The sequence below is a fragment of the Microcaecilia unicolor genome, chromosome 5, assembly GCF_901765095.1.
Source record: "Microcaecilia unicolor chromosome 5, aMicUni1.1, whole genome shotgun sequence".
In the NCBI taxonomy this organism is placed as follows: Eukaryota; Metazoa; Chordata; class Amphibia; order Gymnophiona; family Siphonopidae; genus Microcaecilia; species Microcaecilia unicolor.
The window spans coordinates 358,415,126-358,436,900 of record NC_044035.1 but is presented as its reverse complement, the minus strand read 5'-3'; the positions used below and the strand labels follow the sequence as shown (position 1 = coordinate 358,436,900).

Here is a 21,775-nt window from a genome sequence, read left to right as displayed (position 1 = left end):
AGAGGCCTTTAGTGCCCCCTCCTTCTTCCATCATAGGTATTGTTAGTGGTTTATAAGTTCTCATGTATAATTCAATTGACATGCCTTTGCATTTGGTCACTTTTCTCTTGTTTAGGAATTTCTTGTGATTTTCTAAAGCGCCAGTCCTGTTAGAGTGGATTTGAGCTATTTTCTGTTTACTATTATTATTATTTGTTAAATATTTCCTTGTATATCTTTACTTTTGTTTTTTATTTATTCAATTTAATCATTACATTTATGTCTCAAACATAATATAGGATTAAAGAAATGTACAAGATTGAACTAAACAATCAGGCAAAATATAAATGTTGTTAGTCCACATTTAAATGATCCAAGAACTAGGAACTCAAACTAAAATGGTATAGCTGAAGCGGCTTCCCGCTTCAGTCTACTCAGATGCAGAAAACATTTTGCAAGCAGGAAGTATATCTTTACTTTTAAAATAGCTTTTCTATGCAATATGTATTTGTTGATCATTGAGATTTCTTTGTTTTATTTTTTTTATAGAAATTTTAAACTAAAAGGTATCGGTCACATTTTGAAAGTTGGGCATTTCAGAATGAAGACCTTGATCTCTCATAGTGACAGTACAAACAGGAGAATTTTTGACCTCATTAGAGGCTTATTTACATGTTCCATATTTCGCCACAACATCAAAAATTCATAAGATTTGTGATCCTGAGCAGACATTTTTTTTTATTTTGGGCAGTGTCATTTAGTCTGGCAAGAGCACCCAGAACCTTTTTTCCAAGGTAGTGGTGGTTATAGCAGCCTTACTTTTGACGAGAGGGGATCAGAGTGTATCCTTATTTAGTAGTAGTATTAGTCTGCTCTCTTTAAGAGATAAAAGAAGTAATATCCAAGGTTCTATGACTTTTGCAGTTATTAAGTTGGATAATTTAGATCCTTTCTCAGGTTCTGGAATATCTAGGAGCAAAGTTCAATACAGATTAGGCATGATTTTTCTCCAAAAGACAGGATGTTGAAGTTGCAATCTCCGGTCTCCTCCCTTCTGACTTGGAGCTCCTTGAGCATATGACTGTCTACAAGCCTAGGGTTAATGGAAGCGATCATAGATCTGGTGCTTAAGCTCACATGAGGTCATTACAAGCCTCTTTACTGACTTGATGTTCTCTGATTTCACAAGATTATGACATTTTTCTTCCGTGGACATCGCCAGTGAAATCCAGCATGAATTCTATGTTTGTGCAGCGCTGCGTATGCCTTGTAGCGCTATAGAAATGCTAAATAGTAGTAGTAGTAATTCAAGGGATGTCTTCCCAATTGGCTGGTAGTCACAACAGATTCAAGTCAGTTAAGCTGGGGATCACACTGCAATAACCAAATGATGCAGGGCATATGGTCTCCAAAAGAAATATCCTGAGCATATGGTCTCCAAAAGAAACATCCTGGTCTACCAAGTGGTTAGAACTCAGAGCAGTTCAGCTGGCATGCCAGTTTTTTTTACCAGAAGGTGAAGAACTGAGCAATCAGGGTGTTCTCTGAATTTCTCTGTCAATGCAACAGTAATGGCTTACATCATCAAAAGAGGAGGAGCAATAGCTTGGCTGTAGTGAAGGACGTGGGGCTATTACTGTCTTGGGCAGAGTGGAACCTTGGGAGTCTTTGAGCAGCAAATATAGCCAGAGTCGAAAACATTCAAGTGGACTTTCTCAGCAGACACTCTCTGGATCCAGGGGAGTGGAAATTGTCTCCTGAGGCTTTTATTCAGATAGCAAATCTTTGGAGCAAACCAATGATGGATCTCATGACAACTCAAGGGACTGCCAAGGTTTCACACTTCTTCTGCTGCAGGAGAGAGCAGATCTCGTGGCATGGATAGGCTCTTAGAACCATGGTCACAGTGTTTCCTCCACTTCCAGTGTTAGATTGAGTGCTTTAGAAAACAGGAGTGGGAAATGGATCAGGCACTTCAAAAACAGACCAAGGAGCACCCAATGTGAAGTTGAAACTTTTATTGATGATTCGACACGGTACCATGTTTCGGCTGCCTCAGGATACTCTCATTGGTATTGTTTCGTAAAAATAACAGTCATAATTGAATCTGTCCTTGGTAGTGAAAATCACACTTGAGCCTGTCTTCAAAGACTGAATTGCTAAAAGGAGTCTCTACACCAGTCCTTATAATAATGACCTTTAACCACCAGATCGATTACACGATAGAAAACGCCAGAAGCAACTTCACATTGGGTGTTCCTTGGTCTGTTTTTGAAGTGCCTGATCTGTCTCCCACTCCTGTTTTCTGCTGTGCGCTTCCTTGTGGGATTCTGGTGTTCTTTCCACATCTGTGATTTTTCTGCATTTCAGAGAATTACGTACCATCCCGGACCAGTGATCCTTGTAGCTTGGACTGGCCCAGAAGACCATGGTTCACAGACCTCATTCATCTCAAGTTAGTTCAGATGCTTCTTCTTTCCTAAAAGAGGGGTTTTCTAATTCAAGGGCTGGTGGTCTTGGAAGATCTGACACCATTTTCTCTTACAGTTTGGTTCTTGAGAGGTCACATTTAAGACATAAGGGTTATTCAGAGGAAGTAATTTCCACTTTATTGCAGGCTAGAAAGTGTACCACTTCCACAGTTTATGCAAAAGTTTGGAGGGGTCTTTGAATCTTGATGTTCTGATAGAGATGCGTCTTTCTTTGCTACATCCATACCTCAAATTCTGGATTTTCTTCGAGATGGCCTTGGCAGATGATCTTAGTTGGAGGGTAGTTCTGTAGTTCCCCTTGGACTTGGTTCTCCTTTCACACTTTTGCAAAGCATTATAAACTCAATGTAACAGTTAGAGCAGATTCTATATTTCGTGCTCAGATTCTCCAAGCAGAGATTTTGGAATCCCACTCATCTTATGGATTGCTACATCCCACAGGTTTGTTTGGTAAGGACGCTAAGGAAGGAGACACTGTTTTTACCCTTCAATTTTCTTTCCTTTAGTCCTACCAGACCAGTCCAAGAATCCTCCCACATTTCTGCAAACATTCAAATTTATCTTTTGTTCAGTTGTTCGAAGATTACAGTTGGTTCTCCTCAGGGAGTTATTCTTACAGATTGAACATTTCTTTATTTCAGTTTGGTACTTTTAGGTATAGCAATATTGTTCAGTTTGCATTTCATAAGAAGGGATAGTCTTACTACCTTGTCACTCAAAATCCTGAAGACCTTAAGCTGCACGATGCCCTTATAGGGCTGAACCCTCTTTAGTCTGTATCTCCGTCTGCTGGCTGACAGGCATAACTCTACAAGACCTAGACTGGTCTAGTATGACTAAACGAAAGAAAATTAGCAGGTAAGAATAATTTCTCATTCTTCATCCTCCAGATTGTACAGAGCAGGGGACCACATATATGATCATCTGTGAGGAAAAAGTTACTAGTAGCAGATCCAAAATGTTGAGAGTGGCCAATTTTTTTCCCATGTCATGGATCTGAAAATATTACATGTTTGAACTTCTCTAATTTATTTTTATTTTTTCACATAAAGGATGGGATTCAGACTGTTGTATTACAAATTTATTGCTCTGATAGAATTAATTAAAACCTCAGTTTTTTTGTTTCTGGTGATTTTAGTCATGTTTTCCCAGAGACAGTCACATAGAAGGTACATTGATTAAATTAATTGCAGATGGTTAAATTTCATTTACAAAATAGATTGTCATACATCCAACCATCTACTTAATTTCCTAAACACACCACCCAACCATATATATCTGGAAAGTTTGATGTTTACAGGACTGCCTTATATGAACTGAGAAGTTATGGCTAATGGATCTTGAGACACTCGGGTCTCTGATGGATCTTTTCACAGCTTTGATATTCTTATGTTTTCAGGTTTTGTACTGCTGCTATTTCGTATGCTTTATGCAAGTTTTCTTCAGATTCTCCTGATGTTCTGCGCACCATTTGTTCTCCATTTCTTATAAAGAAGGTATATCTACGTATTCAGAAATATGCTTATATAAAAGGGTGTTAAGGTGAATTTATTATTTATTTAAGAAATGTCTATACTATCTATGACTAGGTGGTTTACAAAGTAACATTCACATTATCCATCAAGAACAACTACATACAGTACTTACACCACATAATCAATTGGTCATAGTAACATAGTAGATGATGGCAGAAAAAGACCTGCACGGTCCATCCAGTCTGCCCAACAAGATAACTCATATTTGCTACTTTTTGTGTATACATACCCTACTTTGATTTGTACCTGTGCTCTTCAGGGCACGGACCGTATAAGTCTGCCCAGCACTATCCTCGCCTCCCAACCACCAGCCCCTCCTCCCACCACCGGCTCTGGCACGGACCGTATAAGTCTGCCCAGCACTATCCTCGCCTCCCAACCACCAGCCCCGCCTCCCACCACCAATCAATTGGTCATGAATATTTTAAAAAAGGCAGACACTTCTAGTTATTCTCTGCTGCTCTTCTCTTGATATATACAGAGTGTGCAGATCCATTTATGTCTATATTACTGATAAAATGATTGGCCAAATACCACTTTATAATTTAAACTGAAGACGGAAAAACCTGATATGTTCTGAGGCCTTTCCTCCTTCAGTTTAAATTATAAAGTGCTATTTGTGTAGTCATATTTTTGTGTGCGAGTGCCACTCGCCTCTTTTTGTATTGTATATTACTGATAATGCCATGGACTCATTAGATCAGTAGAAGGTACCAGTCACACAACAGCACTCAAGTGACTTGCAAAATAAATTCATACGTACCTGCTCTGTTCGTGCTTTGCCTGTACTCCTCCTCTCCTAACTACATAAGTACATAAGCACCGCCATACTGGGAAAAGACCAAGGGTCCATCAAGCCCAGCATCCTGTCTCTGACAGCGGCCAATCCAGGCTTCAAGAACCCAGCAAACCCCCCCCCCCCCCCCCCCCCCCAAAAAAAAAAAAAAAATTAATAATGTTCAGTGGACTTTCCCCTCAGGAATCTGTCCAAACCCCCTTTAAATTCCGTAAGGCCAGCTGCTGTCACTACATTCTCCGGCAATGAGTTCCAGAGTCTAACTACTTTCTTGCTTTTATAAGAACATCTGAAGTTCTCTGCCTCTGGACTCCAAACACAGAAGAACAATGTGAAAAATTTGTGGACTAAATTTAGGCAGTTGGGATGATTATTGAAAGCCTACCAAATCTGCAGGGGTCTATCTGTTTTGAAAAACTACGTATCAAATAAGGTATTAGATGTATATAAACACAAGTGTCACATGTATGGTGTTAACCCATGACGGGTGTATGGACTCACAGGATTCTTTGTAGTAACAGGTCACGGCCTGGATTAATACAGATTCCTGTCACCCACATGCTCTGCAAGTGTCCTTCTCCTCATCCTTTGTCTGAATTATTTTTGGAAATGGTGCTAGAATAAGTTGGAGTGTTTACTTGTAACTGTTCTATGCATATTGCAGACAAGCCTAGAGTCAGAGCAGGGAAATTGCAAATCTGTCCTATTCATTCATTCAGCCATTAAACTTACAACCCACCTGCCCCATTTGCCTTGGTTTCCCCTGAAGCAGCCTGAAGTGGAGGAACAGGGAACCCCTGTCTGGATTAGTAAAGACTACATTGGAATGAATTATTCCAAGAATGATGATAGACTGTATCTTCCAAGATAAGTACTTGGCGTATGTTTGTGGGTAACATTTTTTGCATGCTTTCTAAGTTCAATTCTGTATCTTTAAAAAGTTTTTTGTCAGTGTGGAAAGTTTTGAAATAAAAGTGGAGTTTTTTTTTTTTATGATTAATGATTATGAAGAGTACCCTACATTTATGAAGGTTTTGCCTTACTAGCAGGGGTGTCTCTTTTACATACTGAAGTCTTTTTCTCTACTTCTTTTTGTTATTAAATAGTATGACATTCTTGGAGATACAGAATTATATTGTAGAAGTTTTTTGTGATTTGGGAATGTGAATTCTACAGATTCCTTGTGTTGGGTGATTTCATTTACCCCAATATTGACTGGATAAATGTTACATCAAAGAGTGCCAGGAAGACAATATTTCTAGATGTAATAAACGACTGCTTCTTGGAGCAACTGGTTCAGGAACCGACAAGAGAGGGAGCTATTTTGGATCTGGTCCTTGGTGGTGTGCAGGGGATAGTGCAAGAGGTGGCGTTGTTGGGTCCGCTAGGAAAGAGTGATCATAACATCAATTTTCAGCTACTATCTGGGGTGAACCCACAAAGCAAATCTACTGTAGCTGCATTTAATTTTTGAAAGGGCGACTAATAAAATGAGGAAAATGGTTAAAAAGAAGCTAAAAGGATCACCTGCAAAGGTTAGGACACTAAATCAGGTGTGGACATTATTCAAAAATACATCTTGGAAGCCCAGACTAGATGCATTCCACGTATAGGAGGGTGGACAATGTGATGCCGATTTTTAAAAAGGGTTCCAGGGGTGATTCAGGAAATTACAGACTGGTAAACCTGACGTCAATTCTGGGCAAAATATAACTATTATAAAAAATAAAATTACGGAACAGTAATGGTTTAATGGGACAGAGCATAGGTTCAGACAGGGGAAGTCTTGCCTTACCAATTTGCTTAATTTATTTGAAGACGTGAATAAACATGTGGATAAAGGTGAGCTGGTTGATATAGTATATCTAGATTTTCAGAAAGCTTTTGATAAAGTTCATCATGAGAGACTCCTGAGAAAATTAAAGAGTAATGGGATAGGAATCAGTGTTCTGTCGTGGATTAGGAATTGGTTATTGGACAGAAAACAGAGGGTAGGATTAAATGATCATTTTTCTGAATGGTGGAGGGTGAACAGTGGAGTACCACAGGGATCGTACTGGGACTGATGTTATTTAACATATTTATATATTATATGGAAATCGGAACGATGAGTGAGGTGATTAAATTTGCAGATGACACAAAACTATTCAAGGTTGTTAAGATGTGTGGACTGTGAAATATTGCAGGAAGACCTTAGGAAATTGGAAGACTGGGCATCCAAGTGGCAGATGAAATTTAATGTGGACAAAAGCAAGATGATGCATATTGGAAAGAATAATCCGAATTATAGTTACCTGATGCTAGGATCCACCTTGGGGAGTCAGCAACCAAGAAAAAGATCTAGGTATTGTAGATAATATGCTGAAATCTTCTGCTCAATGTTTGGCGGTGGCCAAAAAAGCAAACAGGATGCTAGGAATTATTAAGAAAGGGATGGTGAATAAGACAGAAAATACTATAATGCTTGAGTACTGCGTTCAGTTCTGGTCGCCATATCTCAAAAAAGATATGGCGGAAATAGAAAAGGTTCAAAGAAGAGCGACTAAAATGATAAAGGGGATGAGGAAAGGCAAAAGAGGTTAGGGCTCTTCATCTTGGAAAAGAGACGGCTGAGGGGAGATATGATTGAGGTCTATAAAATCCTGAGTAGTGTAGAATGAGTAGAAGTAAATTTTTTACTCGTTCCAAAAGTACAAAGACTAGGGGACACTCGAGGACGTTACATGGAAATACTTTTAAAACTAATAGGGGGAAATATTTTTTCACTCAACGAATAAAGCTCTGGAACTCTTTGCCGGAGGATGAAGTAACATTGATTAGCGTATCTGGGTTCAAAAAAAGGAAAAGTCCATAGTCTGCTGTTGAGACAGACATGGGGAAGCAACTCCTTGCCCTGGGATTGGTAGCATGGAGTGTTGCCATGATTTGGGTTTGGTCTGACCCAGCATAGCTAATTACTAATGCGTGAATAAGGATGTGCAGTGAGGTCTGAGCTAGACAAGTATTTTCATGGCATAAAATGATTTTTGTATAATACTTGAAATCTGAGCATTAAACTTTAGCTGGCTATCAAGGATCATACCACAAGAACCTTTATGGAATCCTTAATACTGATTGGGCTGCCTTTGATGCTGGGTGCTTGGAGGTATAATAATAAGCTCGGGAAAGACAATAGCCTCTGGTTTTCTTGGAGTTGCATCTGTTTTCACTCATCTATTGTATTCTGCAGTAACATTACGTTTCCAAGAGATGTCTAGAACAAATAATTTAAAAAGCAACATTGAGGTCAAGTGTCTTTTTTTTTTTTATTATGTTTATTAAAGTTTTTGAAAAACAATATATAACAATAGTCATGTCGCAATCACATAGCATATATGTAAAACTTACATAACAAATAACAGAAGAATGAACAGATTCCCTCCTTCCTCCCTACCCCTCTACCCTAACAAATCTCTTACTCATTAATGAAGGTTAGTAGTACTAAGATCGATCATTCCACTTTCAGAGTCTAGGAACAATCAAGTGGGGTGCATCAAGATCTATCCCATTGTGCCCTCTCCATGTGCGGTATCGTTCCCATAGCAGATTAAATTTTGTTATATGTCCCGATTTCAAGGCTGTCAATTTTGACATTTGGTAAAGATAGTCCATCTTATGTATCACCCGAATCACCGGTGGTGTCATTATACTTTTCCACGCTGCCGCCAATGCTATTTTCCCAGCTATAAACCATATAGACGTAAGTCGATGGTCGGAAAGTCGGACTCCAGGTGGGCGAATATGTAGTAAGCATATCTCAGGTTTAGCTGGATATCGCACCCCGGTCACTTGGGCAAACGTATCAATCAGTTCGAGGTCAAGTGTCTTAAGTAGGATTTAGCACACTAGAGCCCTGGTTATCATTATTCAGCCAAATACAAATAACGTATTTGGGGCACTATTCGGAGGCCAAATCGAATCTGAATATTCACTACAGCCCTAACTAAAACTGTAGTAGTACTGCTCTGACTCCCATGATCTTCCCAAATCTCTCTGTTAACCATTCCACCACTAAAAGGCAGTTATGTTAAAGCTTAATAACCATTGTTCATATTCTGCCAAATAATATTTTTCATTATTTATATTTGTCCGACTAATAAAATATGCTATTCAGTACAACTCTAGTTTCTTTCCCAAACTGTATTACTGGGCATCACACACTGACGTCTCACCTTGGGAAAGTTTCTCTGCGCTTTCCTGTCTCAACAGTTTATTTCTGTTTCAGATTCATCATGTCCTGCCACGGGTGAGCTTGGAGGCTCGTGGGATCAAAGCCAAAGCAGAGGAAGAGGCAGCAGCTCCTTGGGGATCTCTGTCTGATTGCTCAGTAAACTGGAAAAGAACTGCCCTTTGTCTATGGAAGCAGAAAATCTTGAGAGAGCTCATGAAGGAGCAAACATTCCAGGTACCAAGACTCTTCAGCTGAGCCAGACGGGGTGCTGAGAGTCCTCACGGCAGGCCTCATAGTGCACCACTCATCAGACCAGTGACGTAGCTACGTGGGGCCACGGGGGCCTGGGCCCCCGTAGATTTGGCCCTGGACCCCCCTGCCGACGACCCTCTGGACCCTCTGTTTCTGTGAGTCTGACACGTGCAGGACGTCAGAAACAGAATGAAGCCTTCGCGGGAAGAAGAGGACCTCGGCTGGCGGGGATTGGGGTCCCCCGCCAGCACAGGTAGCCCACGGTGAAGACGGCAGCGGCGGGGGAGGGTTGGCAGCGGGAGGGGGGGTCGAGAGGGTCGTCGGCATGGGTCATCAAAGTTGGCGGCGGCGGGGGGGGGGGGTTGCAATGGTGGTGGGTTGTCAGTAGCGCTGGGGGGGGCTAAAATGTGCCCCCTCACCTCGTACTCTGGACCCCCCTCCCGCCAAAGTCTGGCTACTCCCCTTCCTCAGACTTCTCTTTGCCTGAAGTATGAGAGCAGGTGGCATGATAGAAATGAGGCACACTAGTTTATACAGCTATTTTAAAATTCCAGCCTCTCTCATGCTGCAGTCCGATGTCTTGTAAGTGTGATTATCAACATTCTTAACTGGAAAAGCTTATAACCATCTTAAGGTGGTTTCTTCTGATCATAGAGTGACTTATTTGTCTGTCTGTTCTCAAGCTCTCCTTTAGGGATTGGGTGCTGCTAGAACTTGAGGTGCTTTCTGATGAGGATGAACTGTCTGAGGGAGAAAGGTAAATATATTAAAGGAAAGTGGAATTATTCCAAGCTGCTTCTAAGAGCCTTCAAAACAGCGCAAAAAGAAGGGTAATGTTGTGTAAACTTAAGCATTTGGCTGAGCTCTCTGCTTCTTCTTGCAGGCGAGAGTATCACCGCTGGGCTGTGTACCAGTGCTATCTCCCAATGTCCTCGGCAGATGGGGGCTGCGGTGGGAATCTGCAGCAGGCTTGTGTGGAGATTCTTCATGCACTGATGGATTTCTGCAGAAGGTAACGTTTGTTGCTGAATAATGTCAGTTTAGCCACTTAACTTTAGGACTCTTTAACCTGCAGTTTGAAAAAAAACTTCCTCATAGACAATATAGCGCTGCCAGTCTACCAAAAAAAAGAACATAGTGGTGGCTTGGGTCGGAACACAGTAAAATTTCTGCTTTTCCCAATAACTCCTAACCACTACTCACTTACCATCCTCTTTAATTCCCTCACCTCTTAGTTTGTTGTCTGTTTGTCCTATTTAGATTGTGAGCACTTTGAGCAGGGACTGTCTTTTTGTGTATGGTGTACAGCGCTGCGTATGCCTTGTAGCGCTATAGAAGTGATAAGTAGTAGTAGTAGTAGTAATGTAGAAGCCTGCCCTTGCAGATCAGCAACATGGCTGCACAGGCTTCTGTTTCTGTGAGTCTGATGTCCTGCACAGAAACAGAAGCCTGCGCAGCCGCGTTGCTGATCTGCAAGGGCAGGCTTCTAGATGGAATGTTGCTAGTGGAGGAGTGGCCTAGTGGTTAGTGCAGTGGAACATGGAATGTTGCTACTATTTGAGACTCTGGAACGTTGCTATTACTTGAGATTCTACATGGAATGTTGCTACTATTTGAGATTCTACAAGGAATGTTGCTAGTGGAGGAGTAGCCTAGTGGTTAGTGCAGTGGAGCATGGAATGTTGGTACTATTTGAGATTCTACAGGGAATGTTGCTAGTGGAGGAGTAGCCTAGTGGTTAGTGCAGTGGAACATGGAATGTTGCTACTATTTGAGACTCTGGAATGTTGCTATTACTTGAGATTCTACATGGAATGTTGGTACTATTTGAGATTCTACAGGGAATGTTGCTAGTGGAGGAGTGGCCTAGTGGTTAGTGCAGTGGAACATAGAATGTTGTTACTATTTGAGATTCTGGAATGTTGCTAGTACTTGAGATTCTACATGGAATGTTGGCACTATTTGAGATTCTACGGGGAATGTTGCTAGTGGAGGAGTAGCCTAGTGGTTAGTGCAGTGGAACATGGAATGTTGTTACTATTTGAGATTCTGGAATGTTGCTATTACTTGAGATTCTACATGGAATGTTGGCACTATTTGAGATTCTACGGGGAATGTTGCTAGTGGAGGAGTAGCCTAGTGGTTAGTGCAGTGGAACATGGAATGTTGCTGCTATTTGAGATTCTACATGGAATGTTGCTATTCCACTAGCAACATTCCATATTTAGATTGTGAGCTTTTTGAGCAGGGACTGTCTTTTCATGTATGGTGTACAGTGCTGCGTATGCCTTGTAGTGCTATAGAAGTGATGATTAGTAGTAGTAGTAGTCCTTCTTACGGACCCTCAGACTTCCTTGTCAGCCTTGTTGGACATCTTTTCAGAATTCGGGCACTTTTCTCGGGATTTTGTCTTAATCTTACCAAATCTGGGGTTTTAATGCCTTATTTGACTGGCTGTGACTGAGGGGTGTTCCAGTTTCTACTGCAGAGAGCTCAGAATTCATTTATTATCTGGGGATTCAGCTTTGTAGGGATACTGCTCAACTGTATTCTGCTAATATTTCCAAATTGTTTTCTTTCATTAGGACCTTATTTTTATTTATTTATTTATTTATTTATTTATTTATTTATTTATTAGGATTTATTTACTGCCTTTTGGAAGGAATTCACTCAAGGTGGTGTACAGTAAGAATAGATTAAACATGAGCAGTAGGCAATTAGAGCGAGCAGTAAAAATATTCAAGTAACAATACAAAGTATGGCATGGTATACTACTTGCAATGACAACACAATACGTAATAGAAGATTATAATTGGTAGTGAAGGGTAAGGCAAAGTTGTAATCTCAGCTAGGGTAGAAGTGGATAAACATGTCCCGCTGCAGTATGTGCAGCCCAAGTCAATCCTTGTGTGTGTGAGTGAGACTAACAAGTTAGTTACGTCTTCTATTAGGCTTGGTTGAAGAGCCAAGCTTTCACCTGCTTCCTGAAGTAGAGGTAGTCTTGTGTTAAGCGTAGCCTTTCAGGCAATGCATTCCAGAGTGTGGGGGCTACTCCGGAGAAGGCTCTCTTGCGGGTATCACATCGTGTAATGTCTTTTGGAGAGGGTGTAGTTAGTGAAAGTCCTTGGGAGGAACTTAGTGTCCTTGGCGGTGTGTGGAGGATCATCCTATTCTTCAGATACTCAGGGCCATTTCCTTTCAGGGCCTTGAAGATCAGACATAAGAGTTTTAAATTTAGCCCTGTATTGTACTGGTAGCCAATGATGTTTTTGCAAAAATGGTGTAATGTGGTCACGTCGCTTGCAACCTTCTGTGAGTCTTGCTGCTGCATTCTGAATCAACTGGAGCTGGTGCAGGCCCTTTGTAGTCAGACCATTGTATAGTGCATTGCAGTAATCCAGTCTTGATGTTACCATGGCATTCACAACTGGGATAAGATTTACCTTCTTGATGTAAGGAGAGACACAGTGTAGCTGTCGCAGATAGTAGAAGCAGCTCTTGAAGGTTGCTTGGATTTGGGGAATCAGAGTAAGTGTTCAATCTAACTGTATTCCAAGGTTCTTGACTTGTGATTCGAAGCTGACGAGTCGTAGAAACTTAATGAATTCTCTGTAAACCTGGAGGATGTAATGGGGCAGTTCTACAAACTGAAGAGTAGCAAATCTCCTGGACCAGATGGTATTCATCCCCGAGTACTGATGGAACTGAAAAATGAGCTTGCGGGACCTACTGTTAGAAATATGTAATTTACCCTTAAAATCGAGCGTGGTACCGGAAAATTGGAGGGTGGCCAATGTAACGCCGATTTTCAAAAAAAGTTCCAGAAGAGATCCAGGAAATTATAGACCGGTGAGTCTGACGTCGGTGCCGGGCAAAATGGTAGAGATGATTATTAAGAACAAACTTACAGAGCATATTCAAAAGCATGGATTAATGAGGCAAAGTCAACATAGATTTAGTGAACTACTACTACTATTTAACATTTCTAAAGCGCTACCAGGGTTATGCAGCGCTGTACAATTTAACAAAGAAGGACAGTCCCTTCTCAAAGGAGCTTACAATCTAAAGGACAAAAAGTGCAGTCAGTCAAATTGGGGCAGGCTAGATTTCCTGGATAGAGGTACAATGGTTAGGTGCTGAAAGCGACATTGAAGAGGTGGGCTTTGAGCAAGGATTTGAAGATGGGCAGGGAGGGGGCTTGGCGTATGGATTCAGGGAGTTTATTCCAAGCATAGGGTGAGGCGAGGCAGAAAGGGTGGAGCCTGGAGTTGGCGGTGGTGGAGAAGGGTACTGGAGAGGAGGGATTTGTCCTGTGAGCGGAGGTTACGGGTAGGAGCGTAAGGGGAGATGAGGGTAGAGAGGTAATGAGGGGCTGCAGATTGAGTGCATTTGTAGGTTAGTAGGAGAAGCTTGAACTGTATGCGGTACCTGATCGGAAGCCAGTGAAGTGACTTGAGGAGAGGGGTGATACATGCATATCGGTCAAGGAGGAAGATAAGGGAAATCTTGCCTCATCAACCTACTACATTTCTTTGAAGGGGTGAACAAACATGTGGTACAGAGAAGGGTGACGAAAATGATAAAGGGGATGGGACGACTTCCCTATGAGGAACAGCTGAAGCGGCTAGTGCTCTTCAGCTTGGAGAAAAGACAGCTGAGGGGGAGATATGATAGAGGTCTATAAAATGAATGGAGTGGAATGGGTAGATGTGAATCGCTTGTTTACTCTTTCCAAAAATACTAGGACTAGGGGGCATGCAATGAAGCTACAAAGTAGTAAATTTAAAACAAATCACAGAAAATATTTCTTCACTCAATATGTAATTATACTCTGGAATTCATTGCCAGAGAATGTGGTAAAAGCAGAGCTTTTTTGAGGGATACTTGGGGGTACTGAGCACAGGCACCTTTTCCATTGTCTGCTAAAATTGACCTGTGGACCCCCAAGTTTCAGTGAAAGAGCTCAGGCTCTACACACCAATTCTGCCTTGTGATAGATCCTGTGACTAGTTGCAGGGGGCCTGAATATTGTGGGGTGGGTCCCTCAGTGGTCATCCCACCCCTGAGGGATGGCCTAGCATTTGAGTACCGGCACCATTTTTGGTAGAAAAAATGCACTGGGTAAAAACAATTAGCTTAGCAGGGTTTAAAAAAGGTTTAGATATCTTCCTAAAAGAAAACTCCATAAGCCATTATTAAGATGGACTTGGGGAAAATCCACTGCTTATTTCTGGGATAAGCGGCATAAAATTTATTGCACTGTTTTGGGATCGTGCCAGGTACTTGTCACCTGAATTGGCCACTTTTGTAAACAGGATTCTGGGCTTGATGGACCTTCGGTCTGTCCTAGTATGGCAACACTTATGCACTTATATATGTACTTATGCACTTATAGCTTTTATCCTGTGGTCCACAGAGAACACCTGCTACAGGTAAGTAACTTTATTTTCTTGGACCTAGCCACTATCAGACAGGATGCTGAGGTTGTGGAATTTTGATTTTATGTAAGTACTGATGTGTTCTCCTTTCAGATCTGGAAGGAGACCTTTGAGCTTGCTGAAAGAACCAGAATCTTGGGATCAGCGCAGGGCAGGCAGCGCAGATATCTTGTACATGTTACAGGTAAGGTGGGTTTGTAACAGCTCGTTAATATATCTACTTATCACTGCTAATTACTCAGCATGAGTGTATGTGCATGCTTCTGGCTGGTTGGTTCTGCGAAAAGCTGTGGGCATGTGCAAAGATAGTAAATTTGTAAAGACTAGACAAAACTTCCAAAATATTTGTGGTCAAAATATCTTTATTGCAGCAATATGCCTGTAGTTCTGTAACCATATAACTTCTAGTTATTTTACTGATCTTTACAGAATCAAAACTTCTGGAGAGCATCCAGATAGGGAGGGAAGTGTCCTTCCTTATGCTTCTGTCCTGTTCCCTCTTGCATTCCCGCCTTCTCCTATGCTGGTCATCCTTCTTGCCAGTGACGATCCTTGGTCGGCTGCCATGCGGGGCGGATCGCCACTGCGCACCCCCCCCCCCCCCCCCCCCGGGTGCATTCTTACCTGTTGGGAGCAGCCGCGTGACTATCAGTTCTGCTGGTTCCCTGATCCTTCTGCCCCGGAACAGGAAGTAAACTGTTTGGGGCAGAGGGAGCAGGGAACCAGCGGAGCCGACAGCCGCGCGGCTGCTTTCTGCACCCCTCCAGCAGCATGCACGCGAGGCAAACCGCCCCACCTTCGGTACGCCACTGCTTCTTGCTTTTCAAACCTCCATCCCTAGTGTCCTCTGAAAAACAACCCTGGCACCGTTTCCTTTCTCAACACTCTCCTAATGCCGATTTTCTCTTGCACACTCTGAACTGTTCTCTAATTCCCCTCTCAGCTGCTACTGATGAGAGATATCCCCAGTGGCGTTCCTAGCCTGGATGGCACCCGGGGCGGATCGCCGATGCGCCCCCCCCCCCCCCCAGGTGCAGCACGCCCCCCCTGCGAAATGACACCTTCCCCCCCCCCCCCCGGCGAAATGACCCCCCCCCCCCCCCCCCGGGTGCACGCCGCTGGGGGGGGAGGGCCCGCAGCACATGCCTGTCGGCTCCGAGTTCGCTAACTTCGCTCGTTCGCTGCAGCTCCCTCTGCCCTGGAACAGGAAGTAACCTCTTCCGGGGCAGAGGGAGCTGCAGCGAACGAGCGAAGTTAGCGAACTCGGAGCCGACAGGCGCGCGCCGTGGCACCCCCCAGCGGCGTGCACTCGGGGCGGACCGCCCCCACCCCCTTGGTACGCCACTGGATATCCCTGTCTGCTACCTTCTGTCTACCATGTTTTCTAGCACCACTCTGCTCAGTAAATATGCGAATCCATGAAATCTGTAGATGATCTTAATGGGAGCATATGTCTCTTGGCCACTTTTTCTTCTCCAGGAAATGACGCTTGATCTGGAACTGGCTTCTCCCTATTCTACCAGTCACTTCCTGCTGCAGGTGTTTAAAGAGCGGTTACAGGTCATTGGAACTGGTTCAGAACTGGAGGATCAGCTCCTCAGAAAGCAAGAATTACTAACTTGTAACAGGTAAGAGAGCCCCAAAACAAGGTATTCATTCCCTCATGTACAGAGAGGGCTCAGTGTGCAGCAAGTATTTTCAGCTAACTTTGTTTTCATGACTTGTAAGCTAAATAAATGATCTTGGTGATTGTTGAACTGATAACTTGACACCAGTATGTAGATTACGTGATAAATTGTCACACCTAAATCCTGCTGCAGGGAAGTAACCCAGTTACAATGGAGCTTTGCAGTCTTTTCCCCTCAATCGGTCCCCCTTCCCTTTTGATTGTGCTCCTTCCCCTTATTGTCCTTCTCTCTATTCCAGTGTGAGTGAGTCGTTTGCTTTCCTGTCATATTTTGTAAACCACCAAATACTGCTGGTCAGTCTTGCTGGTATAGCAAATCTTAATAAACTATATGGGGCCCATCTCTAGTTTGACTGACTCTTTCCATATACCTTGCTGCCAGTAGAGTACAGGTGATACTAACAACTGGGTTCACTATTGCTCAGTTTTAGAAAGCTCCCCCTCCCCCACCCCCACCCGCCTGTGCACAATGGTAAAGGCAAGTTTTAAGAAATCAACTTACTCTTTGAACTGAGACCTAGGAAAATAATGATTAGTAAAGAGCAAACATTGGAATTTGTTTTCTATGGAGGGATGAGGGTTGCCATAGTTATATTCATTTCTTTTCATCTTGTTTTGTTCTTTTATCATCATGTAAAATCATTATGATAATCCTATTTGCACCAGATATGTTCATTTATCCAGTATAGATATTTTGTCAGTTGTGATATCCCCCTTAACACTCAGGGTGACCTGGTTCTCAATATGCAGATCATATGCAAATTAGTGTGCTACCCCTTCTCGCTCAGGGTGACCTTGTTCCCCCTAAGCAAATTAAACAGGTCTTACCAACTGCATATTTCTCAGTCAACCCTTTATTCCAGCACCTGGGCACACTTCTTCTAGCTTAATACTTTATACTTTCATAGGTCTTCACACTGAGCCTCCCCACACAGATACATGGGCTCAGTACTAACTTCAATACATTGGGGACTTTTAACCCCAGGCTTTGCAGCCTGCGTCTCTCAGTACTGGGACACACAGTCCTTCCTTCTTTGAACACACAGTTCCTATAAGTACTGACACACAGTCCAACACTAATGCTTTAGGGACTTCTTACCCCAGGATTTTCAGCCTGCTTCTCTCCTTTGGACATACAGTCCACCACAAGTCCATAGGGTTAGCCAGTATCTTCCAGGGGAATCTCTCTTCTGCTGCCAGCTCACTTCTCTTCCTTTCACCTCTCAGGTGGGGTATAAAGTGGTTAATTAGCTACACAGGACCCAGCCCATAAATAGAAGTTGCTTACCTGTAACGGTAGTTCTCCTTGGACAGATGATCTTGCAGCCACACAAGTGAAGTGACTCCCCCATGACGTCACGGACCCGGACATATAGCAAAGCTTAAAGCTTTAATTAAAACGTAGCCTACTACGCCTGCGTGCAGCTTCCCGCCTTATCCCCCCCCCTATAACCCCCCAGTAGTCACCGCCCCTTTCCAGTTTGGTAAAAAAGCTAGCGGCAACTTAAGGGAGGGCTGGGAGGGATTGTGTGGCTGCAAGATCATCTGTCCAAGGAGAACTACCGTTACAGGTAAGCAACTTCTATTTCTCCCTGGACAGATTTCTCTTGCAGCCACACAAGTGAAGACTCCCCAGCTCCACAGGTAACAGGTGAACAAGACGCCCCTGCGGGCACACATGGTACTGTAAAAGGAACAGAACAAAAAGTGGTAAAACTGGTACCTGTGAGAGGAGGAGGTGGTAGTTGTCGCCTCAGGACACAGAAGAAAGGACCGCCTGGCCGAACGCCGCATCAGTAGCTGAAGCGGTATCCATGCAGTAATGTTTCACAAAGGTATGCACATTGGACCACGTAGCTGCTCTGCAAATATCCTGCAGGGAAGTTCGTTGCAGATGAGCTTTCGTGGCCGCCATGGCCCTCAGATTATGAGCTGTAATATGCGGAATCTGTGAGGGAGTGGCTGCGGCGAGCTGGTAGCATAAGGTGATACAGTTCGCAATCCACTGGGATAGAGTCCCCTTGGTTACTGGCCTTGGGCGGTGAGGAGAGCGGAGTGAAAGGAATAACTGAGAAGGCCTATTGGTGCCTTTAGTTCTATCCAAATAGATGGTAAGGGCTCTCAGGCAATCCAGCGTATGAAATCTCTTATGGTCCTCGGAAACATGTGGAGGAGGAAAGAAGGTGGGCAGCATGATGGTTTGATTGAGATGGGAAGGTGAGACCACCTTCGGCAGGAACTTCGGATGAGTACGGAGCACCGCCTTATCGTGTAGTAGCTGAGTGTAGGGTGGATAGTGGACGAGAGCCTGGATTTCACCGATGCGCCGTGCCGAAGTCAACGTGATCAAGAACAGTGTTTTCCAAGTGAGATATTTGAGGTCGGTTGACTGAAGTGGCTCAAATGGAGAGGCTGTGAGTGCATTGAGCACCAGGTTAAGGTCCCATGCCTGAGTTGGAGGGCGAATGGGAGGATAGAGATGCATGAGTCCTTTGAGAAAGCGTTTCACCACCGGGTGCTGCATGAGGGATAAGTCATCCACCGGGTCATGGAACACCGAGAGAGCTGAGAGATGGAGCCGGATGGAGGAGTAAGACAGCTGTGACTCTGAAAGATAGAGCAGGTAATCCAAGACGCGGGAGAGAGGAGCGTTGGCAGGGTGGAGGTGATGGCAGGAACACCAGTTAGAGAAACGCTGCCATTTTGCATTGTAAGACTTGAGAGTAGAGTCCTTCCTGGACGCGAGGAGGACCCTCAGCACCCCATGTGAGAACATCCGGCTGGAGTGGGGCTGATCCGCCAGGCCATGAGGCGGAGGGATGCGAGGTTTGGGTGCAGGAGACTGCCCTGCTGCTGAGTGAGAAGGTCTGGTTCCAGAGGCAGCGGAAGTGGAGGGCATGTCGTGAGGTTCAGGAGAGCCGTGAACCAGGCCTGTCTCGGCCAGTACGGAGCTATTAACAACAGAGATGCTCCGTCTGATTTGGCCTTTTGGATTGTCTTGGATATGAGAGGGATTGGAGGAAATGCATAGAGGAGGCCTTCTGTCCACGGAATGTGAAAGGCATCTTCCGCCAGTCTGCGCGGACTGGGAAACTTGGAACAGAATCTGCGACACTTGGCGTTGAGAGGGGACGCGAAGAGATCGACGAGAGGGTGACCCCACTTGTCGAATAGATCTTGCGTAACAGTGGTCTTGAGTGACCACTCGTGCGGTTGTAGCTTCCTGCTGAGTGAGTCTGCCAAGGTATTCTGCACTCCGGGCAGGTAGGAGGCCGAGATGGTGGACTGAAGCTTCAGGACCACCTGCCAGAGATGCAGAGCTTCCCCGCACAGCTGTCGGGAGCCGGTGCCGCCTTGCTTGTTGACATAGTACATGGCCACCTGATTGTCTGTCTGCACATGAATCCGTTGTTGCGAGAGGTGTGGCTGAAAGGCTTGAAGCGCTAATCTGATGGCTCGCAACTCTAGCAGGTTGATACTGTATGTCATTTCTTTGGGCGTCCAATGTCCTTGAGTCATGTAGGAGCCCAGATGCGCTCCCCACCCCTGCTTGGAGGCGTCGGTTGTTAGATAAACGGACGGCAGGGGAGGCCGAAAGGGCATACCCTGGAGGAGATGGGGGGCGTGGGCCCACCATTGCAGCGAGGTCTTTAGACTGTGAGAGAGAGGTATCTTTGTAGATAGCGGCTGAAAAGCTTGGATCCACTTGTCCCGGAGGTGCCACTGCAGCGGTCTCATATGGAGCCTGGCGAGCGGGAGTACTGGAATGGTAGCCGCCATATGGCCCAGGAGCACGAGTAACGTTCGGGCAGAGGTGACTGAGACCTGGGTTAGGTGGGCGATGAGGATGGCAATCCGTGTGGCCCTGTGGATGGGCAAAAACGCTAACATGTGCGGGGTATGGAGGACCGCTCCTATAAACTCGAGATGTTGCGTGGGAATGAGTTGAGATTTGTCCAAGTTGATGAGAAATCCCAGAGTCTGGAGAAGTGAGGTGACCCTTGCTAGAGAGTGGAGGGCCTCCTGAGCAGTTGGCGACGCGATGAGCCAGTCGTCGAGGTAAGGGAAGATTGTGACCCTTTGCTGGCGAAGGTGAGCGATGATGGTGATGACACATTTTGTGAACACCCGTGGTGCTGAGGAGAGGCCGAAGGGAAGGACTCGGAATTGATAGTGGTGAGAGTGAACTTGAAAACGCAGGTAACTTCTGGACGCTGGGTGGATCGGGATGTGGAGATATGCATCCTGCAGGTCCAGGGACACGAGCCATGCGTTCTGATCGAGCAGTGGAAGAATCATTTGGAGAGTCGTCATGCGGAACTTTTCTTTCTTTAGAAATTTGTTCAGGGAGCGTAAGTCCAGAATAGAACGCAAACCGCCGTTCTTCTTCTGAATAAGAAAGAATCTGGAATAAAATCCTGTATTCTGGGAACATTCTGGTACCGGTTCGATTGCCCTGATGCGCAGGAGGCGGGAGATCTCGTCGTGAAGTAGGCGGGTGTGAGACGAAGGAACTTGTGAAGTGACTATGCGGGGGAGAGGTGGGGGGGTCGTAAAGTGAAGAAGGTATCCCTGGTTGACAATGGAGAGGACCCACTTGTCTGATGTTATAGAGGGCCAATGAGGGGCAAAAAACTGGAGACGACCTCCCACCGGTAGCTGCATAGCCATCTGCTTGTCAAAAAGAGGATAAGGGTTTGGGCGCCGTCGAGGGCGCTGGTTTGGATGTCCGCCGCTCACGATATGTTCTCTTAGACTGCTGAGTTCTATGTTGTTTATTGTTAAATCTGTAGTTTGTGTTGTATTTATTGAAGGGGTACTGTCGCCGAGGTTGATACCGCCTTTTAGGCGTGCCATAGGACGAGCGATGAAAGGACGACCTGGGCTGATTGATGTTGTCCTCTTCCAAGGTGTCCAGAGTGGTGCAATCTTGTTTGATGTTGTCGATGATATCCTTAACTCCGTCACCAAACAGGTTATCCCCTGTGCAGGGAGCATCGGCCACTCTGTTATGCACGTCCTCCCGTAGGCCGGATGCTTTTAGCCACGCTAACCGGCGTGTGGAAAGGCCTACCGCGGCCCCTCGAACCGACGTGTCATATGAGTCGTGGGCGGCTCTGATTAAATTGGTGGCGCATTCTTCCAGATTTTGAAGCAGTGGCCGGAATTGAGGTTGTAGTGCCGCAGGGAGGGAATCCAGCGCTCGTGAGAAGTTGTCTAGTACGGTGAATTGGTAGTCGGTATAATGGAAGATGTGAAGCCCTATGCGGGCATTGAGCATGGAGCTTTGATACATCTTCTTACCCATGAGATCCATGAGCTTCATGTCTTTCGTTGGTGGAAAGTTAGAATGGTCTCGTGAGCTTTTGTGTTTACGCATGGCGGA

At 44.5% G+C, this 21,775-nt stretch overlaps 1 protein-coding gene across 1 annotated transcript in view; it reads left to right on the top strand.

Moving 5' to 3' along the window:
• The window catches only part of LOC115471372 (Fanconi anemia group A protein-like), a 138,234-nt gene that overhangs the window by 77,803 nt on the left and 38,656 nt on the right, over window positions 1-21,775 (top strand). Inside the window, exons 27-32 of the mRNA XM_030205070.1 lie at window positions 3,871-3,967; window positions 9,067-9,246; window positions 9,948-10,021; window positions 10,148-10,276; window positions 14,796-14,886; window positions 16,182-16,330. Coding sequence (XP_030060930.1) covers window positions 3,871-3,967; window positions 9,067-9,246; window positions 9,948-10,021; window positions 10,148-10,276; window positions 14,796-14,886; window positions 16,182-16,330 — 720 coding nt within the window. The remainder of the gene's footprint in view (window positions 1-3,870; window positions 3,968-9,066; window positions 9,247-9,947; window positions 10,022-10,147; window positions 10,277-14,795; window positions 14,887-16,181; window positions 16,331-21,775) is intronic.